This window comes from Odocoileus virginianus, chromosome 5 (genome assembly GCF_023699985.2).
Source record: "Odocoileus virginianus isolate 20LAN1187 ecotype Illinois chromosome 5, Ovbor_1.2, whole genome shotgun sequence".
Taxonomy (NCBI): Eukaryota; Metazoa; Chordata; class Mammalia; order Artiodactyla; family Cervidae; genus Odocoileus; species Odocoileus virginianus.
In genome coordinates, this window is record NC_069678.1 from 12963938 (window position 1) to 12980304 (window position 16367).

A 16367-nucleotide genomic window follows, 5' to 3' on the forward strand; every position below is an offset into this window, starting at 1 on the left:
GTCGCCTCTCCTCCATGAAAGCCTAACTGCACCCCCCACCCCACCCCAGGGGATTCCAAAGAGTCAGTTAAAAATATATAGATATAGATATTTCTAGATACACTTTTACATCATTTCTGTCTCTCCAAACAAATAAATAATCAGCAAGAGAAGGTGCATTACTTCCTTCCTGTTCAAGGTGGGAAGGGCTGGATAAAGGTCAGGGGTCAGTCTCGCTGCATTGAGTGCACTGCGGGGGGCGGGGGGAGAAATGGTGTGTTCCATTGTGGGGTGTGTGTGTGTTGAAGGGGGGGGGTCCTCTTGCCCACTATCCCTGAAAGCTGTGGGAAACCTGGGGAGTGGAGGGGCAATGGATGACTCCAGTGATTACTTTGGCAAGTGCCCAGATCTTTGGAGGAAGGAGTGGGTGGAGGCAAATTTGGCTTGTGAGAGGAAGAAGAAATGAAGTCTCTACTTGAGATCTGGGTTCTCAGGACCAGCTCATTGGGCTGGCCAGGAGCCCGCTACCCCCAAGAGAAACTTTGGGATACTGACTTGCAGAAATGTCACATATTCAATCAGATCAGCTCCTGCCCCCAGGAATAGAAAGAAAAGGACACATACACATCCACACATGGTAATCAAAAGCCAGGTTTGCCATTACAAGGCAGAGGGCAAAACTGGTGAATATTGCACCGTGAACTGCAGGGGCCCTCACCCCCATCCCATGTCTAACAGTGGCCAAGCCCAGCCTAGAAAGGTGGGTGGACTGATGGCGGGAATAGCCTGAGAAGGGAAGGCCAGCCATTCAACGTTTATTGAGCACCTATCATTCACCTTTCACCCACTCAGCATTTACTGAGGGCTGGCTGCGTGCCAGGCGCTGGGCAAGGCTCTGTGGACGCACACATGCATGCGCTACACCCTGGCTTCTTTCAGGGTCCTGATCAAGTCTCATCTATTCCTGACAGTCCCTCTAGGAACCTGCAGAAAACTGGGCATGCTGTGTGTGCCCAACTGGCAGGTGTTCAGGGGGCAGGTAAGCTATAAAGAAGAATGACTGCCCCAGCAAGGAAAAAGCTTCAGAGAGGAAGAATTTGAGCGTCATCCTAAAAGCAGGATGGGGGTGGGGGGAAGCGAGAACTCCAGGAGAGGGACCTGTGCATAAAGGTGTGGGCACTGGGTGGACAATTGTGCGTGGAGCTGCAGGAGAGGTAGGGCTACAGGGAGAGGCGAAGAGGGCCAATGCCAGATCCCCCTGAACTGAAGTATAAACATTAGAGTTGAGGGTAGGAACAGGTGATGGAGCAGAGAAAAGAGAGTGGGGCTCAGAAAGGAGGGTCACAGAGCAGGAAGCCAGGGCTGTATGGCTGCAAGAGCCATCTGTCCCTCTGTAAACACACACTCAGGCACACACGTGCACATACACAAACACAGGCACGCGCGTGCGCCCTCAGAGCTCAATTCACACGGAGATTCACATACATGCCCAGACGGGCTCAGAGACACAAAGGAACACCCATGCAATCATACACACACACATAAATACAAGGGTACACTCAGACACGTAAATGCCAGGTGCCCTCATAAACACGCTCAGGTACCTGTGCGGTCACACGAACCCCTCCACTTCTGTTTCCTTCCCTGCTCCAAGCGTTGGAATACTGCAAGCGGCTGGATCGCAGAGGCAGGCAGAGACTCACCTGCCACAAAACCAGCCGGGCCTTGCCTAACTCTACCTTCTGCACCCCTTGGGCAGAGCTGGGCTTCTGTCTGCCTGCCACGTCACCCAGGCCAGGCCCTGGAAGGCAGGGGGCGGTGGTGGGTTGCAGGCCGGTGGCCTGCCCCCTCCAGTTTGATCTGTGATCCAGCCTGAGGTCCCTGGACCCCACGCTTTGGCTGCCCCCACTGGGGAGGCAGCAGAGAGGGTGGACTTGGGGGGAGGGGAGGGGAGCAAGAACAACAGCAGAAGAATCTCGTCTGTACAGTACGGGCCGTTTGAGTCATTATTATTACAATATACTTTGACAAAAATAGAATCTCATTTCATATCAATACAACAACAACAAAAAAACAGTTTCCTGGACTGTTACACTGCTAACGTTTTCCAAAGGTTGCTATTTACAATTACAGTAGCCAAGAGGGAAGGTGGGATGCGGCCTGGGGGTGGTGGGGCAGGAGGTAGCGAGACAATGAGGGCGCCAAGAGCAGGGAGGGGGGGTCAGGAGCGGAAGGAGCTGGAGGAGGGCAGGAGGGGGGCAAGGAGGGAAGAAGGGAGGCAGGCCTTCGGACCTCCTCTGTTCCCGCTCCCACCCTCACACACCACGCCCATGTCCACTCCTCTGGGGATGTGTACGTGCAAGGAAGAGAGAGTCCCCTCACTCACACTAGTCCCTGGATGCAAGGGGTTGCGGTCCTTAGACACCCCAGGGTACCGGAGGTGTCTCCTGCTGAGCCACCTCCCTCTCCCGGTTCGGTTCTCCCTGCACTTCATGGCCAGCTTTGCTGGGCTGGTGTCAGCTGAGGGACGGGGAGCTATTGCACTGTATATCTTAGAGAAAACGCTGGGGAAGGGAGGGGGCCCAACTCACCCCCTGCCCCAGCCCTAGGCCCTCCTCAGCCCTCTGCTCATGGCTCTGTCTCTCTCCTACTGTGCTTCACAGGGGGCCCCACCTCAGACCCCGCCCCGACAGCCCCGATCCCCAGGCAGCCTTCCAGCCCCGGTGCTCGCTCGGCCAGCACCTCCACACCTTGGAGGTGCAGCTCACATGAGGATGGGAAAGTGTGTGCGCGTGCACAGGGGCGTTGGGGCCCAGGCCTGGGTATTCTGCCCCACGTGCCTGTGGCCACAAGAACAGCCCGGAAGCAGAGACTCTTTTCAGAACCTCTGCCTCACTTTCCCCCTAAAACACAAAACCACTCATTGAGTCGACTTTGGGGTCTCAGTCTATTGTAAGGGGTTTCTGTTGTTTGGTAGTTTTTTTGGTTATTTCCCTCTATCTGGGGGAGGGGGTGGGAGGGCTCCGCATGCAGGGCTCGGCGCCTGTCCTTTCCCAAGGCCTATCGGGCCCCCCACCCCTCCTGCAGCATATGTGTACAACGTGCAAAGTGTCCCCCCCTTCCCGCAAAAAAGAGCCCCTCCCAGCCAGTGAAAATGGCGGGGGGTGCAGAAAGAGAGGATGGGCGCATCCCCCTCTCCAAAGCGAGAATCCAAATTAAAAAAAATATAATAATAATAATAATAATATAATAATTATACACAAATGTAACCGTCAACAGGACACGGAGCACAAGAAAGGAAGTGGGGGGTCGAGCAGGAGGAGCCCAGGACAGGGAGGGGTGGGCGGTGAGATTGTCAACTCTTCATCAGGGAGGCGGAGAGGAGGGGAGTGGGGATCGTCACTTTAATGTCTGTGAAGAGAGGAGATGGAGAAGGGGGTGTGAGGGCGTGGCCCAGGCTATGGGCTCTGTGCCCCCCACGCCCCTCTCCCAGTAGGGCCAGGACTCTGGTGGCAAGGCCAGCTCTGAGGGGGAAGTCATCAAGCAGAAGGACTGATGCTGGAGGGCGGGGAGATGGGCCTCTGGCGGGGGGAAAAGGGGTGCCGGTCCTGCCCCGTAAGGGCTGAAGACGGAAGGGCTAGCTGGCCACATGGCCTCGTGGGTGGGAGACGAGACAGGCTGGGGGTGCTGATGGGGCAGTCCCTGGTGGAGCAGACAACGGCAGACAGCAGGGGCGACGCTACAGTACCCAGGTGTCGAGTCGCATCCTCTTCACAGCTGAGCCCTCAGCCTCAGGCTCTGGGGCTGGGCGCAGCAGGCCCAGTGTGGGCCCGAAGTCCCCCCGTCCATCATCCCGGTCCCCCGTCTCGTAGGAGCCCCCAGCCGGGCTGCTGAGACCGTCGCCAGGCTCAGGGCGGGTAGCCGGAAACACAGCTGGAGGGGGAGGCGCAGGGCTGCGCTCACGGCTGGGGGACACTGGTTCCGACTTGATGCTGATGTGGGGGTGGGTGGTGACTGTGAGGGCGGCACCCACGTGGGGCAAGGGGCTGCCCGGGCTGGAGAGCAGCAATGGGCATGAAGTTCAGGGGATAGAAGAGAGGACGTGAGTGACAGGAAGAGTGAGGAGGGCCACAAGACAGAGAAAGGACAGAGAATGAGAAGATGGGAGGTGGGGTTAGGGTGGGGACAGGTGGATGGAGACAAAGAGACCAGAAGGGCGGGGCAGGGGCGGGGGCGAGAAGGGAAAAGAAGGAAGATAAATCGCGTTAGTTTTCTTTCTAATCCACGTCATCTTCGGCAGCCTGGGGGGTCCCCCCACCCCCGGGCTGGCTAGGGGCAAGGCTCAGGTGGGTCTCCCAGGCCTACACCAGGGATGCCAGGGCTGCCACCTTAGTGGCTCCCATGCTGTCCACTGACAACAACCCTGAAGGGATCTCAGGTCTCTGAAGGCCTCTCCTCTTCCCGCCCGTCACTCTCCTGCCACAGACGCCGGCAGGGCGGCCCTCAGGACTCACATTAGGTTGCTGAGAGACACGGGGACCAGGTGGGGCTGCTGCTGAGGTGGCTGTTGTGGCTGCTGGGGTGGCTGGGGCGGCTGGGGCTGCGGCTGCTGCGGAGGCTGCGGCTGGGGTGGCTGCGGCGGCTGCTGCCAGGCAGTGACGTTGCTGAGCGACAGCCCCCCAGGTGAGCTGAAGGCTGGTAAGGAGGAGAGCTCTGCGCTGGTCAGCTGGTAATCTGCACAGGGTGAGGGAGGAAAGTGAGGGGGAGTCTCCCATGTGGGAAAGACAGAGGCTCCCACGCCCTGGGAGCCGCCTCCAGGAGTTCTATCAAGGTGGGGGGAGTTGTTAATGACAGCTGAGAATAATTAAATCAGCCCATCTGAACTCAGTGAAGACAGCACTCAAAGAAACACCAATCTTAACCACAAGGTGCTGCTTTTTAACAGGATGTAAAAGAGAGGTGGTTTTTTAAAACAAGCGTTGAACTTTTTTCTTTTCCAGCCATGTGTAGGTATCACTTTTAGAATGCCAATTTTAAAAAAGAAGGGGAAAAAGGTAGGTAGGGAAAGTCTAATATATGCCTAACTGTCATCTCTTCGACTGCCAAGTTCCAAGTGCCTTTCTGGGACAGGGGGGAGTCAAGGGAAAGGCCAGGTGAATGGCACATCTGAAATGAATGACTATAACCACCATTCCTCACCCCCAACACACAGAACAGGTGGCAGCAAGGGCTCCAGCTGCTGCGCCCACAAACTCAAGAGGATGCACCTCTGCTGCCCAGGAGGGCCATGAGGAAACAGGCCTGCGGGACAGCCGCTTGGGGTCTGGTGGATTTCCCCATGAGGTGGCCCGTCTTGTTTTCCAAAATGCCTGTCTCAGTGAAAAAACTGTGATGTTTGCACTGTCACAGAACAAACAGAACCGTGAAATGTTTCACAATTTACACAGCCCTGCTGTATTTCATGCCGCAGCCTGTTTGGGACTGTTGAGAAAACGTCTTCCCTGAGGAACAGGGCCGAAGGCACTGTGGCTGATGAGGAGGACGTACCGACCAGCCGGTCCCCTGCCACACCACTTGAAGGCTGTCTGCTCCAGCCCTCGGGAGCAGGGAAGACAGGACTATCTGTGCAATGGAGCAGAGAGGAGCAGGATGCGAGCCATGGGGTCAAACTTCCTGGCCACCTCCATGTACAGGCCACGTGACTTCGGTGAACTGACTCTGTCTGTAAAGTGGAGGCAATAAACCTGCCTGCCTCACACAGCTGCTTTGGGGACTGAGCGAGTTAATGCATATGAAGCTTAGAGAACAGTGTCTGGCACATAGTAAATATTCACAAGATTTACCTGCTGTTATTATTCATTCACCAATGAGGCAACTGCAGCCTCCAAGTTTGAGGAACTTTCCCAAGGTCACAGTGCAGAGCTCAGATGAGACCCCAGGCTTCTTTATTATCTTTAAATCTCACTCTATAGATGCTCCATGCTTGCCTCTGGTCTTAATGTTAGCCAGGAGTGTTGAGACACTTAAATTTAAAAGGCAGACGAAGGGCAGATAGGAGCCTGGAAGACCAACTCTTTACAACACTCATTTCAGAAACAAGGAGACCAACTATGAGGAGCGCGGTGCCTTGCCCGAGGCCCCCAGCCAGTGAATGGGAGGCGCCACACCCGGTCCTGTACTCTCCCACCACACTGCTGCCCTGTTACCCCCAGACCTGACTCCCCACCTGGCCCCTTGGCTTGCTCCTACAAGGGCCACAACCAGACCTCTGCAGCCAGCGTCAGCAAGCGGCCAGCCTGTCGCTTACCCGTGATACTACCAGGGGCAGATCACCCCCAGTTGGGAGTTTGGCCTGGGGCCAGGGACTGTAAACAGTGAACAGGTAAACAGCAGTGTGTTCACTGGGGTTCTGTTTATATACAGAGCGTCACCTGAAAACACCTGCTGTTTAAACTGAGATCTACTTAACTACTCCTGCAGCAGGAGGAACTGGAGCCCCTGGTTTTCGGGAGGATGTGAGAAAGCCCAAACACTTCCCAGCAGGGCTCCGAGGGCAGCCCAGGGTCAGAATCTGCTTTCTCACCAGACTGACAAATAGAGTCTAAAGTCTGGCTTTGCTGAGTGTCTGTCCCAGGTTCACGGACACCGACTAAGCTCCCTTCTGCTGCACAGAGACTGGTGAAGGACCTGAGAAGACGGCAGGACACCACCACCATGCGATTCTTCAGTAAACAGCAGCTCCTGAGCGCTGCCCTCTAACAACCACCCCGGCTGCCAAGGCTAAAAGGGCCTCAGAGACTCCTGTCCACCCACAACTCACTGGTGAGAACTCCTACTGGCCTCCAAGGGTGCAGCCATCTGAAGCAGTCCTCTCTAAAGCTGCCCAAGAACACGTTAACGTAGGAGTGCGTGCACACACAGGAGCACATACAAGGGACAAGCCTTCACAGACACCCAGGTGATAAACCCTGGAGCCCAACACGCATGCCAGGGTCCCTCCAGCTCGTCACCTGCCCTAAGGGCCTTTCCTGCACACAGGGCTGGGCTCTGGACTTTCACACACAGGGAAGAGGTGGGATGCTGTGGCTCTCTGCACTGGTGTCTGGGACCTACCTAGCATGATTCAACTCTGGAATGGGGGCCTGGAGAGTGGGGAGAAGTTTAGTGGTCTTTGGTCTAGTCTGATTTTACTGCAGAATAGCCCTGATGCAAGTCACTCACAGCTGAGAGAAGCTGGGGAACATGAGAGGCTTGCCTCAGTGAGACAAACAGACCAGGGTCCCAGCCACACAGATGCTCTGAAGCAAGGTGACAAGGCATTTCTGCACTGGCAAGTCCTTCCTGACACAGCAGCTTGGAATGCAGGCGAGGATGTTCCGTCACAGACTGTTCCTGGGAGGGTGTGAGTGGGTGACAGAGCCCAGGACAGCCCTGAGGACCCAAGACAGTCTAAGCACTGGGTGTCCTTTCTGAATTCTTCTACCCAGAGACCTCTCTCATGTCACCAAGTGACAAGTCACCTTCAGACCCCCTCCCCCACCTTCATCAGACTTCCTCCTCCCTTCCCCTGTCATCATTCCACCAAGCCAACATCAGGCTGAGAGCCCACTTCTTGCTCCTCCACCTTGCCCTGGAGTCCCTAGTTGGCTTTCCCAGGAAGCTGGATACATCTTCCTAACCATGTTTCCTCTCGGGCCTTCACCACCTCCCTCTCTCTAATTTCTTCATCCTCCTCCTCCCGGAACTGGACATGCTTCCCTCCCCACTCCCTGACCTGGTCAGCCTGAGTCACCCAGCTGCTCAGCCCACCTCAGACAGGAGCTGCCCAAGGACAGGGCTCTCCTCCATCAGGTCCTATGTAAAAATAAGGGACACTCACATAGATTTGATTTTTCAGACGAAACAATGAGTGATTTTTCTGTAAGTATGTCTTGGAGACAGTTCCAGGAACACCATCACCATGTGAATGGCATCTGATGTTGCTATTTGCTAAATCTGGCAACCTTAATTAGGTGGTGCACTTTGCGTGTGTGTGTGCTCATTCATGTCCGACTCTGCGATGCCAGGGGCTATATAGCCCACCAGGCTCCTCTGTCCATGGGATTTTCCAGGCAAGAATACTGGAATGGGGTGCGACTTTCTGGGGGCTCCCCCAAATCAACGGCCTTCCTCAGATTGGGGCAGCCCCCAGAGAATACGCTGTGTTCCCCCTGTGGTCCCACCCCTACCCCAAGGCCAACTGCACCAAGCTACATGTAACATGAACACTCACCTGTATTGTAGGCAGTGGGCATGGAAGAGAAGGGGAGGCCCTGGCTGAGTAAACTCGGTGTTGCCACGGAAACCACTGGGGTGGTGAGCGAGTGCGTAGACTGGGAGACCCCGAGGCGCTGGGCATTGTTCTGCAGGAGAAAACAGTCTGTCAGAGATGGCAGATGGGTGGGCTGCTTTATTCAGGCCCCCCATTCCAAAGCCCAGCTGGGCAACTCAAGGCCCAGGTGGGATGCCTCAACATGGAGGCCCCAGAGATACACACACACAAGGCTGCACACAGAGACGCTGAAATCCACGGAGAGAAACATGCGCACACAGATGCATTCCCACCTACACATGCCGGCCCTGTGGCCCCAACGCCCGCCGGGCCCCATCTCCACTGCTCTCCTGGCTGGTCCTCCGTCCGTCACGCTGCAGCACACAACCTGCTAGAAGCATGCTGGCATGTGTGAAGGGAATGCGGGGCCTGGCGTGGCGTGTGCCTGCGTGTACGCACACACGTGTGTGGGGCTGTCAGCTCCATCTGCTGCTGAGTCACTTGTTTATTCCAACTCCACACTGGGGCCGAAACTGCCGCCGTGTTGGCCGCCAAAGCCTGCCTGCCTTTTCCAGCCTCTCTGGCCTCCCGTCAGGGAGCTGGGGAGGGAGGAGCCCCCGCCCCACTCTGGCTGAGGGTGAGTATGTAAGTGCGTACATGTGTGAGAGAGAGACAGTGGCTGTGTGCACCTCTGAGTGCCTGTAAGACGGGCTGTATGCAGGAAGAAGCACAGAGATGGGGATGCAGGGAAGCCCACGACCAAGGACAACTCTGGCCTTGCCTGGCCTCAGCTTCCCCTAGAAAGCCGACTTTCCTGTCTGGCTGGCACTCCACTGGAGGGCCCTATCCGGGGTGGGCCTGAGTAGTCAGAGGGCAGGGGCCTAATGCAGGCATTCTGGGACACAACAAGATGGGACTTCTGAGGCCTGGGGCAGGCCCACTCCCCTCTCGCGCCCATGTGCACGCACACGCAGAGAGGTGAGTCTGCACGAACGCAACATCACATGAAGACGGCCACAGACATTCAGGTACCCACACGTGCATGTGTAACCCCTTGCCCCCACCCCATTCACTTCTGTATCCCATCTGGCACTGAGCACAACTCCTGGCAGATAACCAATCAACAGGCGCATACACACAGGTGAAAGGACAAAGGCACACACACACTCCATGCAGGGGGGGCGCAGAGCAATGAGTGGGCCCTCAAAGCCGCAGCAGACATCTCCCCGCCTCACTTACCAGATCTAAATGGTCCTCAGTCTGGGAGCAGAAATAAAACCAAGGGGATGGTTCAGTCTCTGTCCTCTGCCCTTCCCTCACAGCCCTGCCCCCACAGCCATCCCATCTACCTCTCTGGCCCAGAATGACAGAGGTCTTCACCGTCCTGACTGGTCTCGGAAGATGCTACATCCCAGAGCCCACCAGTGAGGAAATCCTCACAGGCTAACCCGCATCCCTCTGCTGCGACGGCAAGGCTGCCTCTCACCCTCCTGTTACCATCAAGGAGCCTCTCTCCCACCTTGTGCCTGTCTCACCCCGTGCGGCTGGTAACTCTGTGTCCCAACCTCTCGTAAGGCCTTCGGGAGGAAGAGCTCATGAACAGCCACGATTCCACATCCTCTCGGGGGGTCCTGCCTGCTGTTTACCTTTCATCTCTTCTGCTGGAGGTCAGCTCTGTCCTCCCTCCCCACTCTCCATTCCTCAGCCCCTGCCCCTTGGTTCAAACACCCCACTCACCAAGTGATGCATTAACCCCTTTCCTCCCTGGGAAGTGATGACCCTCAGGTCAGGCTTGCGGCTGGGGGCTCCAAGCTGGGCGCTGTGGGTGGGTGGGGGTGGAGACTTGGCGGGGATGACCTTGTTTAGGCTGTTGCCGTTGGCCACGGGGAGGAGGCCAGGGGAAGCCCGAGCACTGACATAGCCGTTCCCTGGAGAGGTGAAGAGAAAGGGGCAAAAGGAAAAACATGGACCTACCACTTATCCTTATTAACTGAGCCAGAAGGCCTGTTACCCAGAACTTCTCAGAATCATGCTCAGGTTTTGAGTAGGGGCTGAGTTCTCCAATTTTCCCCTAAAACCACCTTGTCTTGGCAATAGGGGGAGAACACCCCTTACTCCTCAATCATCAGGTTCATCCCCATGCCTCCAAGCTACATGTGATGGGGCTGGGTGGTAGGCGCTGGTCACTGATGGCAGAAGTCCAGCACTTGCCCCCAGCCGGGCCCATAAGGACACAGGTTGTACAAGGGTGGCAGCCTGAAAGCTAAGACTCAGTGAGGATCCTGGTCACAAGATCAAATCAATACTCAGACTGCTCCCCTTGCCTTGAGCTGGGAATGCCGGGAAAGACACACCATGAATTTGTCATGGTGGTGTTACTGGAACTAGCCGGCTGGTGACATAGCTGCCCCCGTAATTAGACTGGTAATAACAAGCAGAATAACCATCTTTTATACTTGTTCCACACTCCATAACCAACACAGGGCCTTCACATACATCTTAGCATATTTAATCCTCACACTAACCCTGCAAGACAGACAGGACATGTATCATTAGCCAAATTTACAGAGGCAGAAACAAAGCCCGCTTGGCAGAGGTGTGATATGTCCGGAGCCACAAAACCACTTTCTAGTGCTGTGCTTGAGGGTCTATAAGGATCACTGTTCCCTTTAGGTCTGCAGACATTTCTCTGGCCCTTTCTTTGCGGGGGAAGTGGTATTCACCCATCTCCTGCCCCATACACAACTACTGCCAAGGAGGCAGCACATGGTGCCTGCAGAACTCTAGACCCCAGAGATGTGGGAGTGACCACAATCACAAGTGTCACCTTGCTCTGTCTCCTGAGAGCACACCGCTTCCCTGGAAGTGTGTGGCTGCCTCCATCCCAATTCCCGGATCACTCCGGGAATGGCAGGAATGTCATGGTGACGTCAATGGTGACATTCGAAGTCACAGTCGCCAGCGGACAACAGCACAGGGTGGGAGGGGCTGTCAGCTGCTGGGGGCGGGGGGTGAGGGGGGGACATGGAGGGAGCAGTCTTTCTTCTGTGGTTCATAGATGTGTGCTCACAAGTGCACACCTATTGTCTGGATATTCCCGTAAGAGTGAGAATGTCTGTGTGTGAGAGTGTATGTGAGTCCATGCCTCTATTGTCGGCAACGTCAGATATTCAGATCCTCCAGACCCCAACCAGACACCCCTAACTCAACTGGAAAACTCTGGAATCTCTCCTCCAGCTGAAAACGTCGGTGAGTTCTCAGTTTGCCCAGAAATCCCTAAGCCTACATCTTTGTTGATCATCCGCACCAATCACTGCTACAGACAAAAAAAATCCAGGGGCTTAAAAGACCTCAGACTCTGTATACAACCAACTCAGGTCCTGGGATCTTTCTCTCCTCTGACCTAGGCCCCTCCTGGTCCCTGGACACCTGAAGCCACTGAGCAGGCAGACTCTGGCCCACCCCTAGACAGAAGAGCGGCTTTACTCACCGACAGGGCTGGGGCAGGCTCCGTTAGCACTGCTGAGGTCTCCCCCCAGCATGGCCCCTGGAGGAAAAAGAACCATGAGTTGACAGGATGCCCCCTTCCAGGGTGCGTCCTGGGAACTGAACAGGGAGTGGAGCCGCAGTCCCTTCCCTCAGGAGCCACGTACATGGTAGAGTGCTGCGGTGGGGGGTGTGGGACGGTCACCGCAGAAAATGGAGTCCCCACATCCTCACCACACCTCACCGCCACCTCTCCTGCCCGCCATCGGACCACTCACCTGCACTGGCTGGCCGCTGCGGCAGGCCGGGAGACACGCTGTTCCTCTGTAGTGCTGGCTGCTGGGGGGACAGGAGCCGTGGGTCCGTGAGGGATGACGTCACCAGGGAAGGGGTGACCAGGGAGCCGCTGGGGTTGCTGAACTGCAGGGAGCTCTGATTGGACACGGGCACCGTGACGGGCATGGCAAAGTTGGGGGCCGGGACAGCTGACTAGACAGAAGATGGAGAGGCAGGGTCAGGCCAGGGTGACCCCCTTTAGCCTGGGCCCACTCTGCCTGGGAGGGCAGGCCGGGGTTCCTCTATAGTCTCTGGGCTGTGTGTCCTACGGCCAGCAGCAGCTCGATCTCTCTGCTCTGGGCCCCCCTGGAATCATGCCTGCCCCTCCCACCAAGGAAGTACGCAGGCTGGAGAGCTTTGGGATCCAGTTCTGGCCCAGAGAATAAGAAGAAGACTCTGCTCACTGCAGATGGACCCGGGACACCTAGAACCCCCCTAGTGGAGGTGGGTTAGTCCTCAGCCAGGCAGGACACACGGAGAGCAGGTTAGAGGCCCTGAGTATAGACCCCAACTCACACACAGAGCTGTCAAGGACGAGCGCGTGGATAGGGACGTCACCTCATAGTCAGCTCTCATCCGTCCACCTGCTACAGAGGGTGTTCACCCACCTCACCTTCTTCCCCTTCAGCAGTCTCTGCCTCCCCTCAACAGTGCGACTGAGTATCTTGGGCTGGGGTGTCAGAGCAGGCTGAGAGGGGCCTCTCCCCAAACAGATCTGGACAAAGAGCACATTCTCTACTCTCTAGTCATCTAAGGATCTCAGGCCATCTACACACTTCCTGCTGGTGAGGGGGACACTCCAGGCCTCTCCCAATTTATGCTCCATGACAAGGGTCACGAGTTTAACACAACCAAGGTCAGAGGGTCCTCAGTGGTCACCAGCAGCCCCACACGGCTCAGAGCAGGACATCCACCAGAGGCAGCCGAGGGCCGGGGCGGGGCGCAAAGCCACACCATGCACCACAGGGAGGCTCTCCTCCATGCGATTACTCACGGCCAGTCTATAACTCTGCATCATTTTATCAAATTCCTCGTCTATCTTTTTATATTTCTCCTCCGTCTGGGGGGTCAGGGCAAACACCTCGTCCACCTCAGGGCTCTCACATTCCCTGTGCTTCTTGTGCAGCGCCTGGGGGGAAGGGGCCGGGAGGGGGGGCCAACAGAGAGAGAGTGAGTGGGGCTCACCCCATAGCGCCGGAAGAGCCCGTCCAGCTCCTCGCTGGCGCGCCGGTACTTGTCCTCCAGCAGGGGGCTCTGTTCCAGCGAGTCCTCCCCGTCGGGCTCCGGGCTGTCGCAGCCGTTGAAGCCCTTCTTCCTCAGGGTCTGTAACCGCACCACTACCATCAGCAGGGGCCAGGGTCCTCCCCTGCCCGCCCTCCGGCGCTCCTTCCGGCCCCTCCCTAAGACTCCCCTACTGTCTGTTCACCTCAGGGTTCCCAGCCCCCCGCCCCCAGGGTGACCCCCCACTAAGGGCACTGTGTGACTGTGGTTGGTGGTGGAGAGTGCTTCCCAGGAGGTGGGGGGCGGGGCATTTCTGGGGGGTGGGTTGAGGGACCAGGGTGCCTGTGCACCCTTAGGTGAGCCCCGGCCAGAAGGCACACAGGGCTCCCCAGGAGAAGGCAGCTCTGGGGCTGACTGCCTGACTCCATTCCTGGGCTCTGTTTAAAAGAAGAAGGGAAGACAGAAGTAGAGGGAGACAGAAAGGGAGAAGAATAAGAGGGAGAAAGGCAAAATCTTCCTCTGCATTCATTGAGTTCCCACCATGCCCCAGCTTGTGCGCAGTCTGTGACCCATGGCTCCCGCTTCCCTCATGATTCACACAAAGCAGGGCAGGCAGGCACGCCCAGTACAGAGGAGACCTCCAGGCTGCCCTCTGCACGCTCAGCACACCTTCACAGATGCTTGTTTTCTCTTGGAAATGAATGTCAATTTTACTTCCTAGTCTAGAGTAAACCTGTTTTCTCTAATATAAAAATAAAGGAATTTCCTCCATATCTGTTGAAATAAAGTTTTGCTCCAGGAAGGCAGGCCTGTGGCTTCCTAGGCACCCTCTTCATCAGCACAGGTTCTGAACCCCCAGTGTGAGAAGCAGACACTGGGCTGTCTCACTCGATTCACAACACTCTTCAAAGCAGGCACTGGCCCCATTTCGTGGGGGTGGGCACCAAGGCTTGGGGAAGCTAAACCACCTGCCCAAGGCCACACAGCCAGTAAAGGCCAGAGCTGGATTCCAAAGCCCATGTTCCTTAACGGTTCATCAGGTCGGCTTGCTCTGAAACAGCAAACAGAGCCACAGGGACCCACAAAGGGACAAAGACAGAGCAGGAGAGATGGAGACGAAAGAACGAGACAGAGAAAGGGAGAGTCAGATGCCGGGGCACATCAAAAGACGGAGAAGGAAGGAAAAAGAGAGAGACTCTGAGAGAAGACAGAGCAGAGATGTCATGTTCTACCTGACAGACGTGAAGAAAATGGCTCAGAGAGTGCTGGGTGGGCGTGGGTTGAGTGGGCAGCCCCAGCTGACAGCCCCCTTGCTGCCCGCCTTCCCCCTCGGGCCCAGGGTTTGTGTGAGAGGATGTGGGTTTGTGTGTGTGCGCACACAGGTGAGGGGCTCCCAGGGGCGGGGTATGTGTGTACGCATGCACACAGGTGAGGGGCTCCCAGGGGCGGGGTACGTGTGTGTGTGCGCGGGTGTGGGGGGTCTGCGCGCGTGGGCCCACCTCGATGATGTCGGCGTTGGTGCGGCTCTCATGCGGCTCGTTGTACTCCGTGTACTTGAGCAGCACCTTGTCCATGTCCGTGCTGGCGTACTGGAACAGCTTGTTGGAGTGGTTGAAGATGATGAGCGCGATCTCGCAGTCACAGAGCACGCTCAGCTCGTATGCCTTCTTCATCAGCCCGAACTTCCGCTTGGTGAATGTCACCTGTAGATGGGTGGGTGGGCGGCCAGGTATGGCTCAGTCAAGGGCTGCCCAGAAGTCCCACCCACAGGCAGCTGGACAGAGCCCCTGCCTCAGGGTAACACAGCCCTGTTCTTAGGAGCCCGTGTCTGGGGAAGGAACAGGTCAGCACCTCTCCACCAACACATGGCCAAGACATAGCCCGGAGCCAATTCACTGAAGGCAGAGAATTCAGATGGACAGAACTCCACACCTCTGGGCTGGAGGCTATGAAGAGATTAGGGAAGGAGAAGACAAGGGCTTCCAGGCTCTTCCCTTGGGATAGGAGGAGGGAGGGATTCATCCTGTGAAAGGGGAAGTGCCTGGGCATGTTCTGAGGCCTGCACGATGAATATGGGAGGGACACAGGTCTGTCTGGCCGCAGCAGCAGGTGAGTCCTAGGGTTCTAGGACCCAAGATTCTAAGAGATGCAGGGTGATGGGGGTTCCTCTTCTCCCAACTCAGCCCTTGCCCTCCGATAATAGATTCCAGAGCCCTCTTATTCCAGGAAGCCTTCTTAGAGTAGCTAGAAGGAGTGGAGGCAGAGGTCAGCTCCCCCCACAACCATTCTGTGGGGCTCCAGGATCCCCTCACCTGTCGGTTCCGCTCATCGGTGATTCGCTGGATCTGAATCTTTTTCCTCCCCATCTTTTCTGGGGATCCTCAGTGCCAGGAAAGGGAGGGGATTGCTGGGTGGCGGATCTCGGCACACCTTACACTGTGCTCATGAACAGTCTTGGACCAGCGCTCAGTTCATGGTCTGCAGGACACCTTCTGCACAGCCTCCTGGGTGGGGAGGGTTACAAGAAGACTGTCAGCCGTGGCAACTCGCAGCCCAGTTCCCTGGGCACACCAGCGAGGCTCACAGCCCAGCTCCTCAGGCACACTGGCCAGGTTCACAACACCCCTGTGAGAGGCTGCCAGCATCTGAGCCCCATCCACAAACCGAGGAAATGGTGGCGACCTGAGGCGATGGCATGCCACAGCCAAGCACAAGCTAGAATTCACTCAGGCCCAGGACTCTGCTAAAGGCTTTACCCACACCATCACTGCTGCCCTCAGGTTTTAGGTCAGACAGAATACAATCAGAAAGCTCCCTGACTTCTACGGGTCTGGGTCTTAAGAGAATGCCTCAGGCCCTCCTTTCTTCCCAGAGCTCACCCAGAGCAGAGACACTCTGGGCTCCCCGGCTGCCCCACTGGCGAAGGATAGAGGTTCCCAGATGGAGCCTGGTGCAGAGAATAGGCCAAATGAACACATGCAAGAGTGTGAACAGCTCACATGGGGTACCTGCTACCAGAATGCCAGTGTGTCTG

At 56.6% G+C, this 16367-nt stretch overlaps 1 protein-coding gene across 5 annotated transcripts in view; it reads right to left on the minus strand.

Moving 5' to 3' along the window:
• Positions 1–1962: 1962 nt before the first annotated feature.
• MEF2D (myocyte enhancer factor 2D) overlaps positions 1963–16367 on the minus strand; it is a 31180-nt gene continuing 16775 nt past the window's right edge. For 2 of the 5 annotated variants that reach the window (XM_020910790.2, XM_020910792.2), the window contains exons 2-12: positions 15646–15837; positions 14833–15036; positions 13298–13435; positions 12055–12265; positions 11781–11837; positions 10028–10218; positions 9530–9550; positions 8252–8381; positions 4494–4713; positions 3728–4034; positions 1963–3390 (exon numbers count right to left, since the gene is read on the minus strand). In XM_020910790.2, coding sequence (XP_020766449.1) covers positions 3379–3390; positions 3728–4034; positions 4494–4713; positions 8252–8381; positions 9530–9550; positions 10028–10218; positions 11781–11837; positions 12055–12265; positions 13298–13435; positions 14833–15036; positions 15646–15699 — 1545 coding nt within the window. In that variant the 5' untranslated portion in view covers positions 15700–15837 and the 3' untranslated portion in view covers positions 1963–3378. Of the gene's footprint in view, positions 3391–3727; positions 4035–4493; positions 4714–8251; positions 8382–9529; positions 9551–10027; positions 10219–11780; positions 11838–12054; positions 12266–13106; positions 13242–13297; positions 13436–14832; positions 15037–15645; positions 15838–16367 lie in introns of all 5 variants that reach the window. The other 3 variants (XM_020910796.2, XM_020910798.2, XM_020910797.2) reach the window with 3 other exon arrangements.